General features: G+C 37.0%; 1 protein-coding gene across 1 annotated transcript in view; it reads left to right on the top strand.

Moving 5' to 3' along the window:
• The window catches only part of LOC107594031 (plexin-A1-like), a 235,444-nt gene that overhangs the window by 129,480 nt on the left and 88,797 nt on the right, over positions 1-17,167 (top strand). Inside the window, exon 9 of the mRNA XM_016283960.1 lies at positions 4,970-5,084. Coding sequence (XP_016139446.1) covers positions 4,970-5,084 — 115 coding nt within the window. The remainder of the gene's footprint in view (positions 1-4,969; positions 5,085-17,167) is intronic.

Genomic DNA, 17,167 nt, shown 5'->3' with positions numbered 1-17,167 from the left:
TATATATATATATATATATATATACACATTTATAATTGTGACATCTGGTTATTACCATTATTGCGCATCTGTGGAGTTCAGGGGGAAAAGAAAGAAAAGTGTATTTTGTCACAAAATCGTTTGATTTGTTTCACAGTTCTGTAAAGGCAGTGAGGAGGAGGACATGGTGCTTTTGAGGTGCGTGTCAGCAGTGATGGGTTGTAATGTAGGTGCCTCTTCAGGAAGTAAGATCTGAATAATACAAGATCAAAGTGTGCCAATGTGACATTCATTAGTGGTTGCTTCCCTGCGCCTCTCTCTCTTTTCTCCTCTTTCTTCCCCTCTCTTTCTTCCTCTAGCCTGTTTTGCTTTGCTCTCTTCCCTTTCTCTCTCCCTCTCTGTTCCTTTTTTTGTTGCTGCATCTTTGTTTTTCTCCTTTTCTCACCCTCTTTTTCATTCGTCTCCCTTAGAATCTCTCTATTTCTCTTCGTCAGGTTCAACCAGTCCTTTAATTCAGCAGCTCTTGTGTCTCATGTAGTCGGAGCGGAGTGAGGAGAAAGCTTTATCATGCACCAGCAGCGGACGTGAGCGTAAGCCTTTGAACATTTGGCACAGACAGGGGAAGAGGCGTAGAGCGCACTTCTCGCCTCTTTGTGACGCTCTCGCTGACCGCAGAAGCCTTTTCATGATATGAGAAAAGCACTGGGCGTCTGAGGAGAATTTGGGAGCGGTGAGCTACATGCAGCTCACGAAGTGTGTTTTACAATACTGTGGAAATACTACACTGTGTGTAGACCGTACTTCAGAATTTGAGTTGTAGCGCTCGAAGCTCTTTTTATTTGAGCAAATTGGTTTCTTTATTTAATGAAGTAATTTAAAGGTGTTCCATGTCACTTTGTATTTCAATTTTGTATTAAAATACTCTTTTTGTTAAACTCGTCATGAATTTAAAAACAACCCTGTTTAATTCTTGCACAATATTCTGAACGATTCATTTGTGCGTGAATCAATTAGAGTTAATTATAGTAGTCACATAATATGATGATAATAATAATAATAATAATAATAATAGTAAAAATAACAGAAATAGTAGATATAATTAATTGTCTGATAATATATTCTAATATACAAATATGGCAAAACTATTACTTTACAGTTCTATAGTATTATTGAATTATAGCATTCGAATATTTATTTTGTTTACATTTGATTAAAATAATAATAATAATATATTCATAATTATAGTAAAATGCGATTTATATATATATGTGTGTGTGTGCCATTCATTATTTATTTTTTATTATAATTTTTTTTTAAATGACCTTTAACAGTTTTTTATTTTGTCTTTAATGTCCAATGGCAGAAAGAGGGAGCGTTCTGGAAATCTGTTCTATTTGGTGACACTAGTGGTGCAGAAATTACTCACTTCACCTTTAATATACAGTTGTGAAATGGTTTAGAAGTGCTGCACAAATCTGTTTCCACCACTTATGTCAAGCTCAATTCATTCTGGAGTTCATGGCGAACGCGTGATAAGAAACTGCTCCCACGCAACTCTTCTATTATGACTTTTTGAGACATGACTAGAGTATGAGACTAGAGTACAGATCAGAGTCCTTGTCCTCCCCTGCCAAACGCCAACAAAATCTTCCTCTGTAACCATAGCAACGAAACCAACCTACATCTTTGTCTCGGTGCAGTGTGTGGAAAGTTGACAGATCAGTGTTGTTTGTGACGTGTCTGGCATTCTTATTTTTTTCACCTTGAGGTGCCAACTCTGTCAGATGTGGGCTCAGTCGTTAAATGTCTTAACTGAACAAATCATCAGTGTTATTGATGTAAATGAGTCATTTTAAACTGTTGAATGTGAAGCTTTGCTCTGTGGTCATTTTCTGTGTGCAATGCCTGAATGAATGGATTGTGTTTGTGTGTTTTTGGTTTTCTTTTCTGATATCTTTTGATGAAAGCGTTCGTTCACTCTCTTTGATCTGTCTCCCTTTCTGTCCATCTCACACCACCTGCTCTCCGTCACCTCTGCTTGAAAGATGAAAAGTATTGAGAAAGGGAAAGAGAAGACGTAAAATAACTAGATTCATTTGAAAAACCATCTTGGAAATAGGGTGTAATGGATGGTTGCTAGGGCGCTAAATTAATAAATAGTGGTCTAAGTGTCTTTAGTGTATTGCTAGGGCACTGATAGATGGTCGCATAGGTGTTCAGAGTTTTTAGTGTGTTGTTATGCAGTTGCTAGGGGGTTCTGGGTGGGTGATAGGGTGTTGCTAATGTGTTCTGAGTGTTTTAGCTCATTGTTCTGTGGTTGTTAGGGTGTTCTGGGGGGATACTAGGGTGTTACTAAGGTGTTCTGATTGTTTCAGTGCATTATGTGGTTGCTAGGGTCTTCTGAGTGGGTGCTAGGCTGTTGCTAAGGTGGTCTGAATGTTTTAGCTCATTGTTCTATTGTTGCTAGGGTGCTCTTGGTGGATGCTAGCGTGTTACTAAGGTGTTCTGGTTGTTTCAGTACATTATGTGGTTGCTAGCGTCTTCGGAGCGGGTGTTAATGTGTTGCTAAGGTGTTCTAAGCATTTTAACTCATTGTTCTATTGTTGCGACTAGAGGGTGTTCTGGGTGGATGCTAGGGTGTTACTAAGGTGTTCTGAGTGTTTCAGTACATTATGTGGTTGCTAGGGTCTTCGGAGGGGGTGCTAGGGTGTTGCTAGGTGTTCTGAGCAATTTAGCTCATTGTTCTATTGTTGCTAGGGTGTTCTGGGTGTATGCTAGGGTGTTACTAAGGTGTTCCGGTTGTTTCAGTACATTATGTGGCTGCTAGGGTCTTCGGAGTGGGTGCTAGGGTGTTGCTAGGTTTTCTGAGCATTTTAGCTCATTGTTCTATGGTTGCTATGTTAGTGAGTTTTGGTTATTAGGGTGTTTTGGGTGGTGTCTAGGGCTTTGTGGTTGTTGTGGTTGCTGTAGGAATACTAGGGTGTGTTGTGTTGGTACTGGGGTGTTTCTAAGGTGTTCTGTGCGTTTTAGCGCATTGTTTTGTGATTGCTAGGGTGATCTGGATGGTTGCTAGGGCTTTGTGGTTAGTGAGTTGCTATACGAATGCTAGGGTGTTCTGAGTTGTTGCTGGGGTGTTGCTAAGGTGTTCTGAGTGTTTTAGTGCATCCAGAACGCTGCTGCCAGAATTCTGACTAGAACCAGAAAATCTGAGCATATCACACCAGTCCTCAGGTATTACGCTGGCTTCCAGTTAAATTTAGGATTGATTTTAAAGTACTTTTACTCGTTTATAAATCACTCAATGGCCTAGAACCTAAATACATAGCAGATATGTTCACTGAATATAAACCTAACAGACCACTCACATCATTAGGTTCGAGTCAGTTAGAAATACCGAGGGTTCACACAAAACAAGGGGAATGTGCTTTTAGTTATTATGCCGCCCGCAGTTGGAATCGGCCTCCAGAAGAGATCAGATGTGCTAAAACATTAGTCACATTTAAATGCAGACTTAAAACTCATCTGTTGAGCTGAGCATTTATTGAATGAGCACTGTGCAATGTCCGAACTGATTGCACTATATTTTATGTATAATCATTTTCTATTCTTAACTGTTTTAAATTCATCTTAAACCTCTCTATATATATTTTTTTTATTTTCTTTTATGTTAAGCACTTTAAATTACCATTGTGTATGAAATGTGCTATTTAAATAAACTTGCCTTGCCTAGTGCATAAAAGTGAAGTGACGTGACGTGTGGCCAAGTATGGTGACATACTCGGAATTAGTGCTCTGCACTTATCCCATCCAAGGTGCACACACACAACAGTGAACACACACACAGACCGTGAACACACACACACAGCAGAGGGCAGCCATTTTTTTTCTGCGGCGCCCGGGGAGCAGATGGGGGTTTGGTGCCTTGCTCAAGGGTACCTCAGTCGTGGTATTGATTGTGGGAGAGAGAGCGCGCTGTACATTCACTCCCAACTACAATCCCTGCCGGTACCAGACTCGAACCCGTAACCTTTGGGTTACGAGTCCGACTCTCTAACCATTAGGCCACAACTTCCCGTGTATTGCTGTATATTTGCAAGGGTGTTTTAGCTCATTGTTCTGTGGTTGTTAGGGTGTTCTGGGTGGTTTCTATGGTGTTGCTAAGGTGTTCTGGTTGTGTTAGCACATTGCTGTTTGGTTGGTAGGGTGTTTTGGATGGTTTCTCAGACTTAGTGGTTGTTAGTAAATTGCTGTGTGAATGCTAGGGTGTTCTGCGTTGTTACTGGGGAGTTGCTAAGGTGTTGTGTGCGTTTTAGCACATTGTTTTGCGGTTCCTAGGGTGTTCTGGGTGGTTGCTAGGGCTTTGTGTTTAGTGAGTCATACGAATGTTATGGTGTTCTGAGTTGTTTCTGGGGTATTGCTACGGTGTTCTAAATGTTTTAGTGCATTGCTGTGTAGTTGCTAGGGTGTTTTGGGTGGTTGCCAGGGCTTTGTTGTTATTACTGAGTTGTGGTTGCTAGGGCTTAGTGGTTGTAAGTAAGTTACTATACAAATGCTAGGGTGTTCTGAGTTGTTGTTAGGGTGTTGCTAAGGTGTCCTGAGTGTTTTAGCACATCATTATGTGATTGCTAGGGTGTTTTGGGTAGTTTTAGTGTGCTGCAATACAGTTGTTTGAGCATTCTGGTGATTGCTGTCGCTTTGCTAGGTGGGTTCTAATGAGTTCTGAATAGGGCTGCGCAAATAATCGATTCGATTCGAGTTCTGAATAATTTTTTGTGCGTTGCTATGCAGTTGCCGGGGTGTTCTGGGTTGGTGTTAGGGCTTTGCTATGTAGTTACGAAAGTGCTCTGAGAACAAGTTAATGATATAACTAGTGAAAAATGTGAGTGTGTACAGTAGTTTGAAAATGTCATGGTTTGATATACAGTGCATCTATATGTGGCCATTAATGACTGAATAATGCTATTTTTCTCTCGCTGTCTCTTCTTGATAGGTGTCTCTCCTGTGTGAATGGCTCCTTTCCATGCCACTGGTGCAAATATCGACACATGTGTACCCACAATGCCAATGACTGCTCTTTCCAGGAGGGCCGCGTCAACATGTCTGAGGTCAGTCTGTCCAATACAATACATACATTTACACGCAAAGCACTTTCTGCACACATCTCGCCTTTCATTTAAACGAAAATTGCTTTTCATGTTTGCGACCCATCACCAACAAATCCAGGGGTGCAGATGCACACATGGGCGGTCATGTCCCATTTGCGAGCGTTGTTCTTTTTGCGCTGGCTTTGTGTGAGCAGCTGTTCTAAGGAGAGCGGTGCTGGATTAATGCACTTATAAACAGCACTGACTGAATGACTATGCAAATTGTATCGTGTTATACATTTACAAATGCTACATTTGCATAAAAACCGATATCAATCACATCTCTCCCTCCTTTTCGTATGAGCTCTGGAAGTGTGTGAGGCGGCATTACACGTATACAGTGGGTTATGATTACCGACGCACACACGCATCAATCCTCCACATGCCCGTTCTCGACTGCCGAAGTCATCTCAGGGGAGCATTTGTATCTCAAACCACTTCGGGTCGACCAGGGGGCTGTTCACGCGCTCTGCAGCTGTTAAACAGTGCTTTCGCTGTTGAGAGGGGCATTTGGGTGTAATGTACATAAATGTTTACCATTTTCCACACAGCCTTATCGCTGTTCACTCCCTAACACCTTCCTGCTGTGCTGCAGTATCCAATTCCTCAGTATTAGTTGATTTCAGATCCCAGCTCAATGCATTTGTATCTTGCACCTGAGTAGTAGCCACTGCTGTACACCGTAATTTTTGTTAATGTAAGTCTTATTATATACACTTAATTTATAATAGTAATAATATTATTAATGTTATTATTGTTGTTGTTGCTGTTTTAAAAATATCAATTAAAATAATAATATTTGTTATTAGTAGTAGTATTTAATAATAATAATGTGTTGACATTATGTTATCATATTAACATATAATAATAATAATAACAACAAATAAAAAAATATTTTACATTATTTTTGTGTTTCAGTTTTCATGATTTTAATTGTTTTTTTGTATTTTTGTGAGTTATTTATTTATTTATTATTGTGAATAGAGTCAATGCTAAAGAAAGCAGTTAAGCGCAATGTGCAGCAAAATGTCTTTAACCCTTTATCCTTGACTATATTCATAATGTATAAGGGCCTCGATAGCTCTATTGATTTTGTAGAATGGTTACTGCATAATGCAAATATCAAGGACACAGTTTTTCATTAAGATGATATTTTATTAAGCAAATTCTTTTTTTTAAGTCGCTCTGGTTAAAAGCGTCTGCTACATAAATAAATGTAAATTCATTAAGTATAATCCTTGAGCTAGAAAATAGTCTATCTTTGACAGTTAGTATTACACCTAGATTATTATATTATAGATGATTCATTTGGACAGTAGCTAGATGTCATTACGTCATATCCTGACATGAGGTCATGAAGAAGTTGCCATGACGTGTGTAGAGAGTAATAAACACTGTAAAAATGCTCTTGACATGGCGGTTGGTGGTGTGGTGTTTATTGGGTGGAGACACTGGTAGGGTTTTGGGGTTGAATGTGTGGAATTGAGGCAGGGAGTGAAGGATAGGTGTTTCGGATCTGGTATCTTCAGGTAGCGGCGGTTAATAACCAGTGGTTGACGTGAGATTTCGGAGATTGCTTTTCATTATTATCTGCAGTGGGGTGTCAAAAGCGAGTGAAGGTGTCTACCTAGACAGTATTTCTGGAATCTTAGAAGAAATCTGGTGATGACTACAAAAGTAAACATAAGGTTAACATGTTGTCATTCCAGAGTCTACTTTTATACTGTTTGATAATAATAATAATAAGAAGTAAACAAATAATATTTTGAATAATAATAATAACAATCATATTATAATGCTTTAAGTAAATAATTCTTAAAGTAATAATAACAAATGATTTTTGTGGTTGTATTTATGGAAACTGTATTTGCAGATAAACCTTTATTAAAAATTATATATCACAATGTTCACTCTAGAAAAATTATTCAAAAGCCTAAAACTTAAAAATATATATATAAAAGATGATGATGATTATTATTATTATTATTATTGACAGGGAATAAACAGGTGAACTCATTCAATCTGACCAAGAGAAAATTGCTTTAGTGAGCCACACTTGAGAAGAAAATAATATTAATGATAATGTTAATAATGATGATGATGATTATGTTAATGTTAATAATGATGATGATGATGATAATAATAATAATAATTCTTTCTTTCTTTCTTTCAACAAGTTATAGGCAGGCTTTTCCACATATACATCCGCAAATACAGTTCCCTCAGTCCCTTTCAGAATTACTTTATCTCTGCCATTATTAAAACTTAGTCTCCGAATAACCTTACCTTAAAAAGTAGCCAAACATCCTCGCGAAGATATGAAAGATAAACCATGCCGTCACAGAGCGTAATGAGTCACATTTGCAAATCAAATGTATATAAATCAACATTTGCCTGACAGCGGATAAACAGAGGAACACATTAAATCTGACCAGGCGGAAAATTGCTTCAGTAAGCCACACTTGAGGAATCCACAAGGAGAAATAAACAAACATACATATAAACAAACAAACAAATAGCGCCGCTAACACATTTGTTCCAGCATTCATTATTTGTGAACCCAGCTGTCGGCCAGTAGCTCATTTAGTCACACTTGGACAGCGGTTTTGCCCTTTGCTAGTGCCAAAAGTGCCCGACCATTTCACAGATCCGCACCGAAGGTCGTGCAGAGCCGGAATATTGAAATGTGTCCTGCGTTCAGCATCGTTTTGGATTAATAGTGGAGTCGGTGTGCATCACGCTGTTTTCTGTTTCCAGCCTATACAGCATGTGTTGATATGCAGGCACGCTCATAATGTGCCAACATTGGTTGTCCGTAAATGGACCAGAGAGACTGAATGAAAGCCGCTGACCCACCTTGGGAACCCAAGATTGCCGTAGTTGCTTTCATCCAACCCTTTTGAGATGCAGTCGCCCTGTTCATAAGCGTAATGAATGGAGTTTGTTTTAAGGATGATGAAACTGGTGTTACGGCTGCGTTCTCCCGCTCATTTGAGACTCATTAGTGTGCGTCTCCGATGAGACAAATGGGGGTTTTGATAAATAAGTCATAGGGTGGTATATCGCCAAGGAACTGCTCGATGCACCCGTGGGATCCTGCGATTCAGTAATGCTCTGCCTTGCATTTGCTCTTATAAACAAAGACATGTCACCCATGATAATAGCAGAAACAGCAAAGGATTGTGGGGGTGTTTGTCACCAGTTGGGTGCATGTGTGGTTTTAAGACTTGTAGTGTAAATAGGACAGTATATAGCTCTCATAATTCATTCGGAGCTGTTAGCATTAAAAGCTTTCTGCTCAAAGCTATTGTACCTACATTGTTGTTTGGTAATAAAATAACTTGCACTGCTTCCCGCAAATATTTTATCCATAGCGTTTCAAAAGCTTTCCTGGGTGGTACGAGGACATAAGACGGTAATATAGTTGTCAGCAGGAAGATAATTCAAAGAAAGCCTACACAGACACCAAAAACAAGTCATTCTTTTGTCTTCTTGAAAGAAGGCTATATTCTCCGGCTTTCACAGCTTCAATTATAATCAGTATCACTAATATGCTGCTGCCGAATATGGAAGCTGCACAGTTGAGTTGATCAGAGACTTTTTTATCAGGACATCCATCGTGTTTATACTTTCTTCCTTTTTGCTTTCAGAGACTTAATTAAAAATGAGAAGACATTTAGATTTCATTTTGTCACCGGAGCCCGTAATTTCATTTTTAGATCCTTCATAATGTCTGTGTTTGGTCCATAAAGCTTTAAACTGTTAAAATAATAGAAACTGAGTCTTGTGTGCATCTGCAGAAAAGTAATTGATTTATTAATGTTTGGAAAAGTAACTAGTTAAATATTATCTTTAACCAGTTGTTTATTCAAGTCATAGATTGGCCCATATATATAATAATAATAAATTGTGATTATATTTTATGACTACTGTGCACATTTCATATTAATGTAAAGCAAAAATAAAAAAAAACTCATACTCATTACTGTAACAAAAAATAATTATATTTATGCAGATTTATGATGTTTTATATTAATGAGAATCTAATCAAAATCATCAATAAGAATAATGAGACTTAAAAAAAACACATCCAAACACATGGTAATGATCATTTGGGGCAATTTTGTTAATTATTATTATGAAAATATTGTTGCAATAAAATAATAGTAATTAAATCAGTTTAATTTACTTTATGTACAATATAATTTTTTATTTATTTACTTCTTAATATGATTAGTTGTATTAATATATTATATACATTATCATAAATATATCATTTTAAAATAATTTTTATTGCTTTTGATTTTTGGGTAAAATGTGACCTGGACATGTCTTATCGTACAGTTTAGATGAAAAATGACCCAAGACGTCCTATTTAATTTTTTTCTTGTCCAAACATAGTGCCATGTTCCAATTTGCAGCATCTTAGTTTTCGGTTATGTAGGACGTGATGCTTTTGTGTCAGACCTTGATTTAATCTTCAATATGTATGCATGTCTCTTATAGCACATGCATAATATGAATAGAATACATAAACACTGAATTAGATTCTTAATGGGCCGGCCATATCTTCCTCACTGACCTCTAGCACTAAACTGAATTGCACTTGCACAGGTTTGATCTGGTCTTTGTTTCCTAATGCATGTGGAGAGCAGCATCCACTTCTGGCTTCCCAACTCCATCCAGCTCTGATTTACCGTCTGTCCCGTTTCGCTGTCAGGTGTTTTTTCATCCTTCGCTCCCTCTCTCTCTCTCACTCATTCCCTCTCTCAAAGAGAGCTCCCACAAACACTCTGCAAATTCCTGTCTCCCATGCCGAGGACGGAGCTCAGAGAAGCCGTTCTCTGGATCAGTATTGCAGCAGCTGTGCCAAGAGCGCATGCCTCACCTCGTGCCATTTCAGTTCCTCGAGTGACTCCATATCAAATGCTACCTTCATCCTACCCCGTCGCCTCATCCTCTCGGGATAACGACGACGAGTGTTCATCGTAATTAATCAATAAATCAGAAAGGCAATTAGCAGAAACGGGGACCCCGCCACACACCCTCACCTTTGTTGTTTGATGCCGGTCCATCCCGCTGTGTTGCAAGTAGAGCTCAAAGCCCCTCAGTTCCCATTCTCTCTGGCACTGGGTCTCTCGGAGGGATCTAGGGCTGCCACTGATCTGTGGCTTTAATTATTCAAAGTGTATTAAATCTTAATTTCCAGATGCCTCAGCGTCTGTCTGCCTAATGGAGACCGAGGATGAATTTTACATTCAGGAGTCAAGGAGATGGCGCGAGCACTTGCAACTTCTTGGGTGGTGCCCAAGAATACGGGGCCAGGACCGGGTTTCTCATGCTGTTTTAACTTAGTCCAGTTTTAGTCAATACGATTTTTTACTGTATTTGCTAAGAATGCAAATCCTTTTCATGCTACGTTATAAATTAGCTATTGTGTAGCAAATATCAACAGTTAGCAATTAGCTTATACAGATTTACTTACGTATACATGGTTTTTGCTGAACATTTTTGGTGGAAGTGCTTTCGTTAGCATGCTAAAAGCATATTTAAAAGTGTGCTTTAGCCATTTAGCATGATTACGTGGTAAAATTATATCAAAGAAGTTCCATCTTTACATTTAATTCGCCTTGTTGGTAGCATGGTTGCTTCATCCATACACATTTAGCAATAGCAGTTAGCAGCTAGGATGGGTTAAGATGAACAATTTGTTTGCTAGTCATCCAACAACCAACCTAGTTCTTATAGATTTTTTTTTCCTGAAAATTTAAAATTTAAATTTTTTTTGTTTTGTTGTTGTTCGTTTATTAACTTTCATATTTTTCACTTTATCATGCTAAAAGAATGTTCTACTTTAGCTGTTAGCATGTGTGCACAGTAAAATCATCTCAGTTATGTCTCTAAAATAATTTCCTTCAAAGCATTGTCTCTTCATCCACATACATTCATGTTTGTATGAACCTAGTTTATGTAGATTTCTACTTCTAGTGATATACTGATATTTGGATCTATTTTACTTATACTGATATTTGTTGAATTTTTTTTTGGCAGTACTGGGATTAGCATACTGAAAGCATGTTGTGATTTAGCTGTTTGCATGGTTAAATCATTAAGTTGTTTACTTTAAAGCATCATTGCTTCGTCCATGCACATTCAGATAGCTGTCTTTGGCAATTGTTGCCCTTTTTCAATTATCAATAGCAATTAGCAATTTTTTCAACAGTGGTGCTACAGTTAGCCTGTTGAAAACATGTTGTGCTTATGCTGTTTCACAGTAAAATCTCAATATTTTTCCTAAAATAGCATCTCTAAATATATATAGCATTTCAATACCTGAATGAACTAAGAAGTATGTTCAGTCCAAGGCAGGTGAACCCAAAGCCTGTTCCTTAAAACTGAAACACCCACTGGTCAATTTTAAATTGTTGTATTTTCCCTAGTAGCCATATGGAAATGTCTTATATAATCGATATCACTATGAGTAACTGGTCTCCAGGTTTGCTAACACATATCGGTTTGTATTAAGCCACATCTTGCTAAGTTTTGAGTGGCGCTCTATTTTCGAGCCCCGTGTGGGCGGACACTCTAAAGCCCTTTTAGACTTCAAAGTCCCTTTCATTCGACAACAGGCTCCTCTTAGAGTGGATGGATCCACGAGTTATTTCCCCCTCACCGTTTGGCCCTTACTAGCCAACGAGCTCCAGACTGATTAATTAGATGGCAGCTCAGTTCCTCATCTGTTACCCTGATAAGACTTGCCAAAATATGTAATTAAAAACGCTACTAGGATTTAAAGAATTTTGGTGATGCTGCCCTTGAATTGTTGATAGTAATTGGTTAGACATAATAACAGGCTTGTCAAGTCGTTTAAGGACTCAGTCAATAGTGATATGCGTGAACGACCAGCTAATGCAGCGCTGTTGTTCCTACTATACCCTAACAATAGTTGTGATGAAGTACTGTGAGTAACCTCAGAACTAAACCCGTCATAGCCACTTTTGGTAAGATCAATAGCACTGTTTTAGTTGGTTCTGAATGGTACTGAAATACATGTACCGTGGTATTTTACAAAAATAATTTGGGACTACCATGGTACCATGTCTACACATACAAAGAAAGGCTGTGACCGTTCCATGGTACTGAATCACGATCATGTTAAATACCATCTACTCCTAGGTGTCTCATATAATACCGTAGTATTACCGTAATGCTTATTTCTAAGTGTAGAACATTTATCCTAAACAGTTCGAACACAAATTCTGTTCCTATGCGATTTAAATCCATTTCCAACTCGGAAGTGAGGGAATGTGGATGATCCACAGAAGTGGGCTGCATTTGCTGTGTTTGCAGTGTGGGCTTTACTTTGCTTAACACTCCATGAGCACCGTCTCTGCATCGCACCACAGCTTCTTTAGTCCGAGAGAGAGAAGTAGAGAATGTGAGAGAACGAGGAAGAAAAGAGCAGCAGATATCATGTTTTGCTTGCAGGAGCATTGCTAGAGGCAGCAGTTGAGCAAAACAAACAGCAGACTAGCAAAGCAGCGCTGCCAGCTACCAGAGCCAAAAAACAGCCCTCCTCTTTCCCTCCGCACGGCTTCCCAACAATCATATACTACACACTGCACACTGCAGCTCTCTGTGTTTCCATGTCCGTTTCATACTAAACGTCAGCTGTGGGTCCATTTGAAATGATATTCAAATTAATTACATGATATGCAGATTAATTAATTGAATGCATCACATATATTTCAATATTTGATCAGAAAAGCCCCCAAATTAAGACATTTGTCTATATTCATGTTACAGACGGGTGAATCATTGAATAGACATCATAAGAAATATTTTTAGAAGCTGTTTGTATTGTTTTTCTCCAGCTAATGGACTGTTTACACGGGATGCTTTCTTGTATTCTTTCTGCATTTTTTATTGTTATCATTGGTCTGTTAACATGTAGACTAACACTTTTGCTGTTGTGTCGATTCTTGTACCATGAGGGCTGTTTTTTAAGATGTTGGAGGTTTTGAAAAACAAATCCCAAGACTCGAAGTCCTGAAACATTCTCTTGTGTTGATTATTTTATGTCAGTGGTTCTCAAACTGGGGTACGAACATTTAATTCTACCCCAACTGAAAAGTAACATTAAAACCGAACGTATTTCTGACATGCAAAATGTAATTCTAATGTAAAAACAGGAAAATGGGAGTGCCGTAAGTTTACGGTCAAATACATGATATCCAATCAGCTTACTTCATCTTTTGCGGTCAAAACTGACTGCATCCACAAAAGCAGCGTGCATGTGATAGGATGCCTGCTGAATATGCTGCTTTAGCAAATCGCGCTGCTGTTCAATATATCTTTAAAGTAGATCTTCACTTAATAGCATGAAGAGCAATATACCGAGATCGATTTAAACGCTCTTCGATACAGACACACTGTGCGTGTTATTGTTTTCATGTTTAAGATGCAAGCAAGAATGCAGGTTTCCCTGAATATCCAAACGATGGCAAATGTGCCATTAATTTTTTACAACAGTTCAACAAAAAAAGGTAATATTAAGTGAACATTTTACATTTTAAATGTAGCCTACATTTTAAACATAATATTGTCACATTTGTTCTATTTAGCAACGAAATCCATATCATCTGGTGTGCGTCTCCAAGCAACATACAGCGGTGTTTCGCTAGTGAACGAATCTGCGGCTTTGAAAGATTTGGAGAATCAGTGATTAAACCCATTCATAACTACAGCATTTTGCTTCTTTACTGAATGAATGAATGACACGACGCCTGGCTCATTAAGACAGTGACTTGCCGCCACCTACTGGCGGTTTTATTTACCGCCAGTAGGTGGTTATAGTATCACTTCGATTTGCCATAATTTATTGCTTTATTTATTATATTAATACACTTAATGGAATGTTAAGAATATGACATAAAGCATGACACAATTAATAAGGATAGAAAAGATTTGCCTCTATGAAGGTAAAAAAATGCACCTGTAAATCAATTTAAGGACTATACTGCTGCATACTTAGAACAACAGATCATTCCAGGATATGGTTATTTTACAGAAACTGCAGCAGATGTTATTATATTATTATATTTCATTTCATTTATTTGATCTCATTTGACTATTGGAAGTAAACACGAAACATTATGAATTTAATTTGTAACAGTGTTTTAGCTGATCTGATTTACAAATACCTCACATTATTTCATTTAATTTAATTTCTCCTTTGGTTACGAACCAAGACCATTAACTTGACTAATTCCCAGAGATATGCTAAATATGCTAAAAATAACCATATTGTGGAATTTTCTGGCATTCCATGCAAGCATTTATAATGCAGTATAGCACAGTGTTAAATATTGCAGCAGAAGCCGCAGTGGAATGCTTCAGCATCAGTCAGATGGATTTGAAGTTTTCTAAGTTGAACATGTGAGTTTGCTGCGAGCTCATTCCCACTATGTGATTCAGCGCTGTGGGGGCGCACACCGCATGATAACCTGGATTCCCGGCTCACCAGAGCCGCAGTCATTTCAAAGCAAATAAAGGCAGTAAAAGGGAGAAAACGTGAAACACTTCAAAGGAATCCCCGCGGTACACCATTATTCCGTTGTGCTCAGCAAGTGTGCCATCTGATCTGCTCTTTCAACCCTGTTTTGACACCTGTCAGGGTACTTAATAAAATAGTTTCTCACGTTTTTTCCATTTTGCTTTAGCGCTTGTGCTTTCTTACAGTCTTATCACTCTTACAAAAAGTACCGTTGTGGTACCACAGTTCAGTAATGATATCTGATGGAAATACTATACTATTTGAGAAGTACCATGGTACTTTTTGTAAAGATCTCTCTTTCTGCATCTGTTTCTTTGTTTACCAAAAACATATATACTTTAAATGTTGCCTTTTTCTTGTCCTTTCCATTCCTTTTCCCCTCTATTTCTCACACCCTTTCAAACACACATTTCCATTTTTCCATGGGGCTGGAGTCGCTGGACTCACATCTCTTGTAAAAGGCATCTTTTTCTTATCTGATGGTTGGAGCGTTTCATTAAATGTGTAGTTTACGGCTATCTGTTCTCCACCTGTGTGTTTTGATTGTCGAAACGAATGGCAGAGCCACGAGCAAAGCGTCTCTCAGCACCAGTCAGGTGGCTTAGCATGACCGATAGCTGCTCTCCCTCTTCTCTGATTGGCTCTCAGCCGCTCTTATCATTTCTCCCCTTTGCCTCGCGCAGTTGTGAGCTGAATAGACTTTGTTAAATTACATTGTGTCACATTTGCAGATTATTTTCGGAATGAAGCCAAGCTAATCAGGGTAATTAGATTTCATGGCAGTTTAGTGAAAAAACAAACTGACAAACTTACAAACAAGCTGAGTGTGAAGGGATAGCAGAACTAATGATGAACTAATGATGCCAAAGCATTGGTCTTTGAAGATGTGCCCAATTGTATGTCCCATAGAAACTAATATGATGGTAAGTAAAGCAGAATCTAATATACTGAGTGGTTCTTTAGTATATGATGTACTTCAACCATTTTTAACAATCAGAATGTGCCATTGTACTTTCAAAAACATGTTCAAGTCATATTTCACCTCAAAAGAAATAAATAAAATTAGGCCTAATTTTCTTCAAAAAAAAAAAAAAAAATCATATAATTATATGTATGAACTGCCTAAAATATATAAAGAAAATATATTACAGAATCTTTAAATGTATTTATTGTACTGTATAAACCAATTTGTTTTTATTTTCACATTACATAGTTTAAATACTGTATATAAAATAAATACATAACAAATTGTAAACAGAAATCATAATTATACACACTTTTTATATTATATATATATTTTTAAATTATGTTATATATTGAATATAATTTTACACATTTGTGTATAATTCTATACATCATATAACATTTTTTATTTTAATATATAATTAATATATATATTTATATGACATGTTTATAGCATATTTAAACTGCTTAAAATGTATATGAAACATCAAACAATTCTTTTATTTTAAATATTTTTAATATTAAAAATTAATTTATTATATACATTTATGTACATAAAATATTTAATTTATAATATAATAGATTAATATAATATATACATTTTAATGTAATACATATTTTAATATTTTTGTTTATATATCAATTAAATATTATTATCATTTAAGATATTTTTATGCTTTTTTCACTTTTTATACAATGCTTATTTTCTTATTTGCCTAATTTTTAAATAAAACTTAATTTATTATATACATTATATATCATAATTTTACACACATTATACACACACATTCACATATTCAACATTTTATTAAATAATTTGATATATTTATATTTTATATGTATTTAACATTTATGTTTATGAACTGCTCAAAATATATACTATGCAAACACACACACACACACACACACACACACACACACACACACACACACACACACACGTATATGAATGTGCCATTAATTTTTTACAACAGTTCAACAAAAAAAGGTAATATTAAGTGAACATTTTACATTTTAAATGTAGCCTACATTTTAAACATAATATTGTCACATTTGTTCTATTTAGCAACGAAATCCATATCATCTGGTGTGCGTCTCCAAGCAACATACAGCGGTGTTTCGCTAGTGAACGAATCTGCGGCTTTGAAAGATTTGGAGAATCAGTGATTAAACCCATTCATAACTACAGCATTTTGCTTCTTTACTGAATGAATGAATGACACGACGCCTGGCTCATTAAGACAGTGACTTGCCGCCACCTACTGGCGGTTTTATTTACCGCCAGTAGGTGGTTATAGTATCACTTCGATTTGCCATAATTTATTGCTTTATTTATTATATTAATACACTTAATGGAATGTTAAGAATATGACATAAAGCATGACACAATTAATAAGGATAGAAAAGATTTGCCTCTATGAAGGTAAAAAAATGCACCTGTAAATCAATTTAAGGGGGCAAATTGTCCTTTAATAGAAAATGTGTGAGTGGTCTAAGTGGAAGAGGGGGGGGGGGGGTACGCGGA

This window comes from Sinocyclocheilus grahami, unplaced genomic scaffold, assembly GCF_001515645.1.
Source record: "Sinocyclocheilus grahami isolate Dianchi unplaced genomic scaffold, SAMN03320097.WGS_v1.1 scaffold178.1, whole genome shotgun sequence".
In the NCBI taxonomy this organism is placed as follows: domain Eukaryota; kingdom Metazoa; phylum Chordata; class Actinopteri; order Cypriniformes; family Cyprinidae; genus Sinocyclocheilus; species Sinocyclocheilus grahami.
The sequence above is the reverse complement of the archived record's forward strand: the minus strand, read 5'-3'. Positions and strand labels throughout refer to the sequence as shown.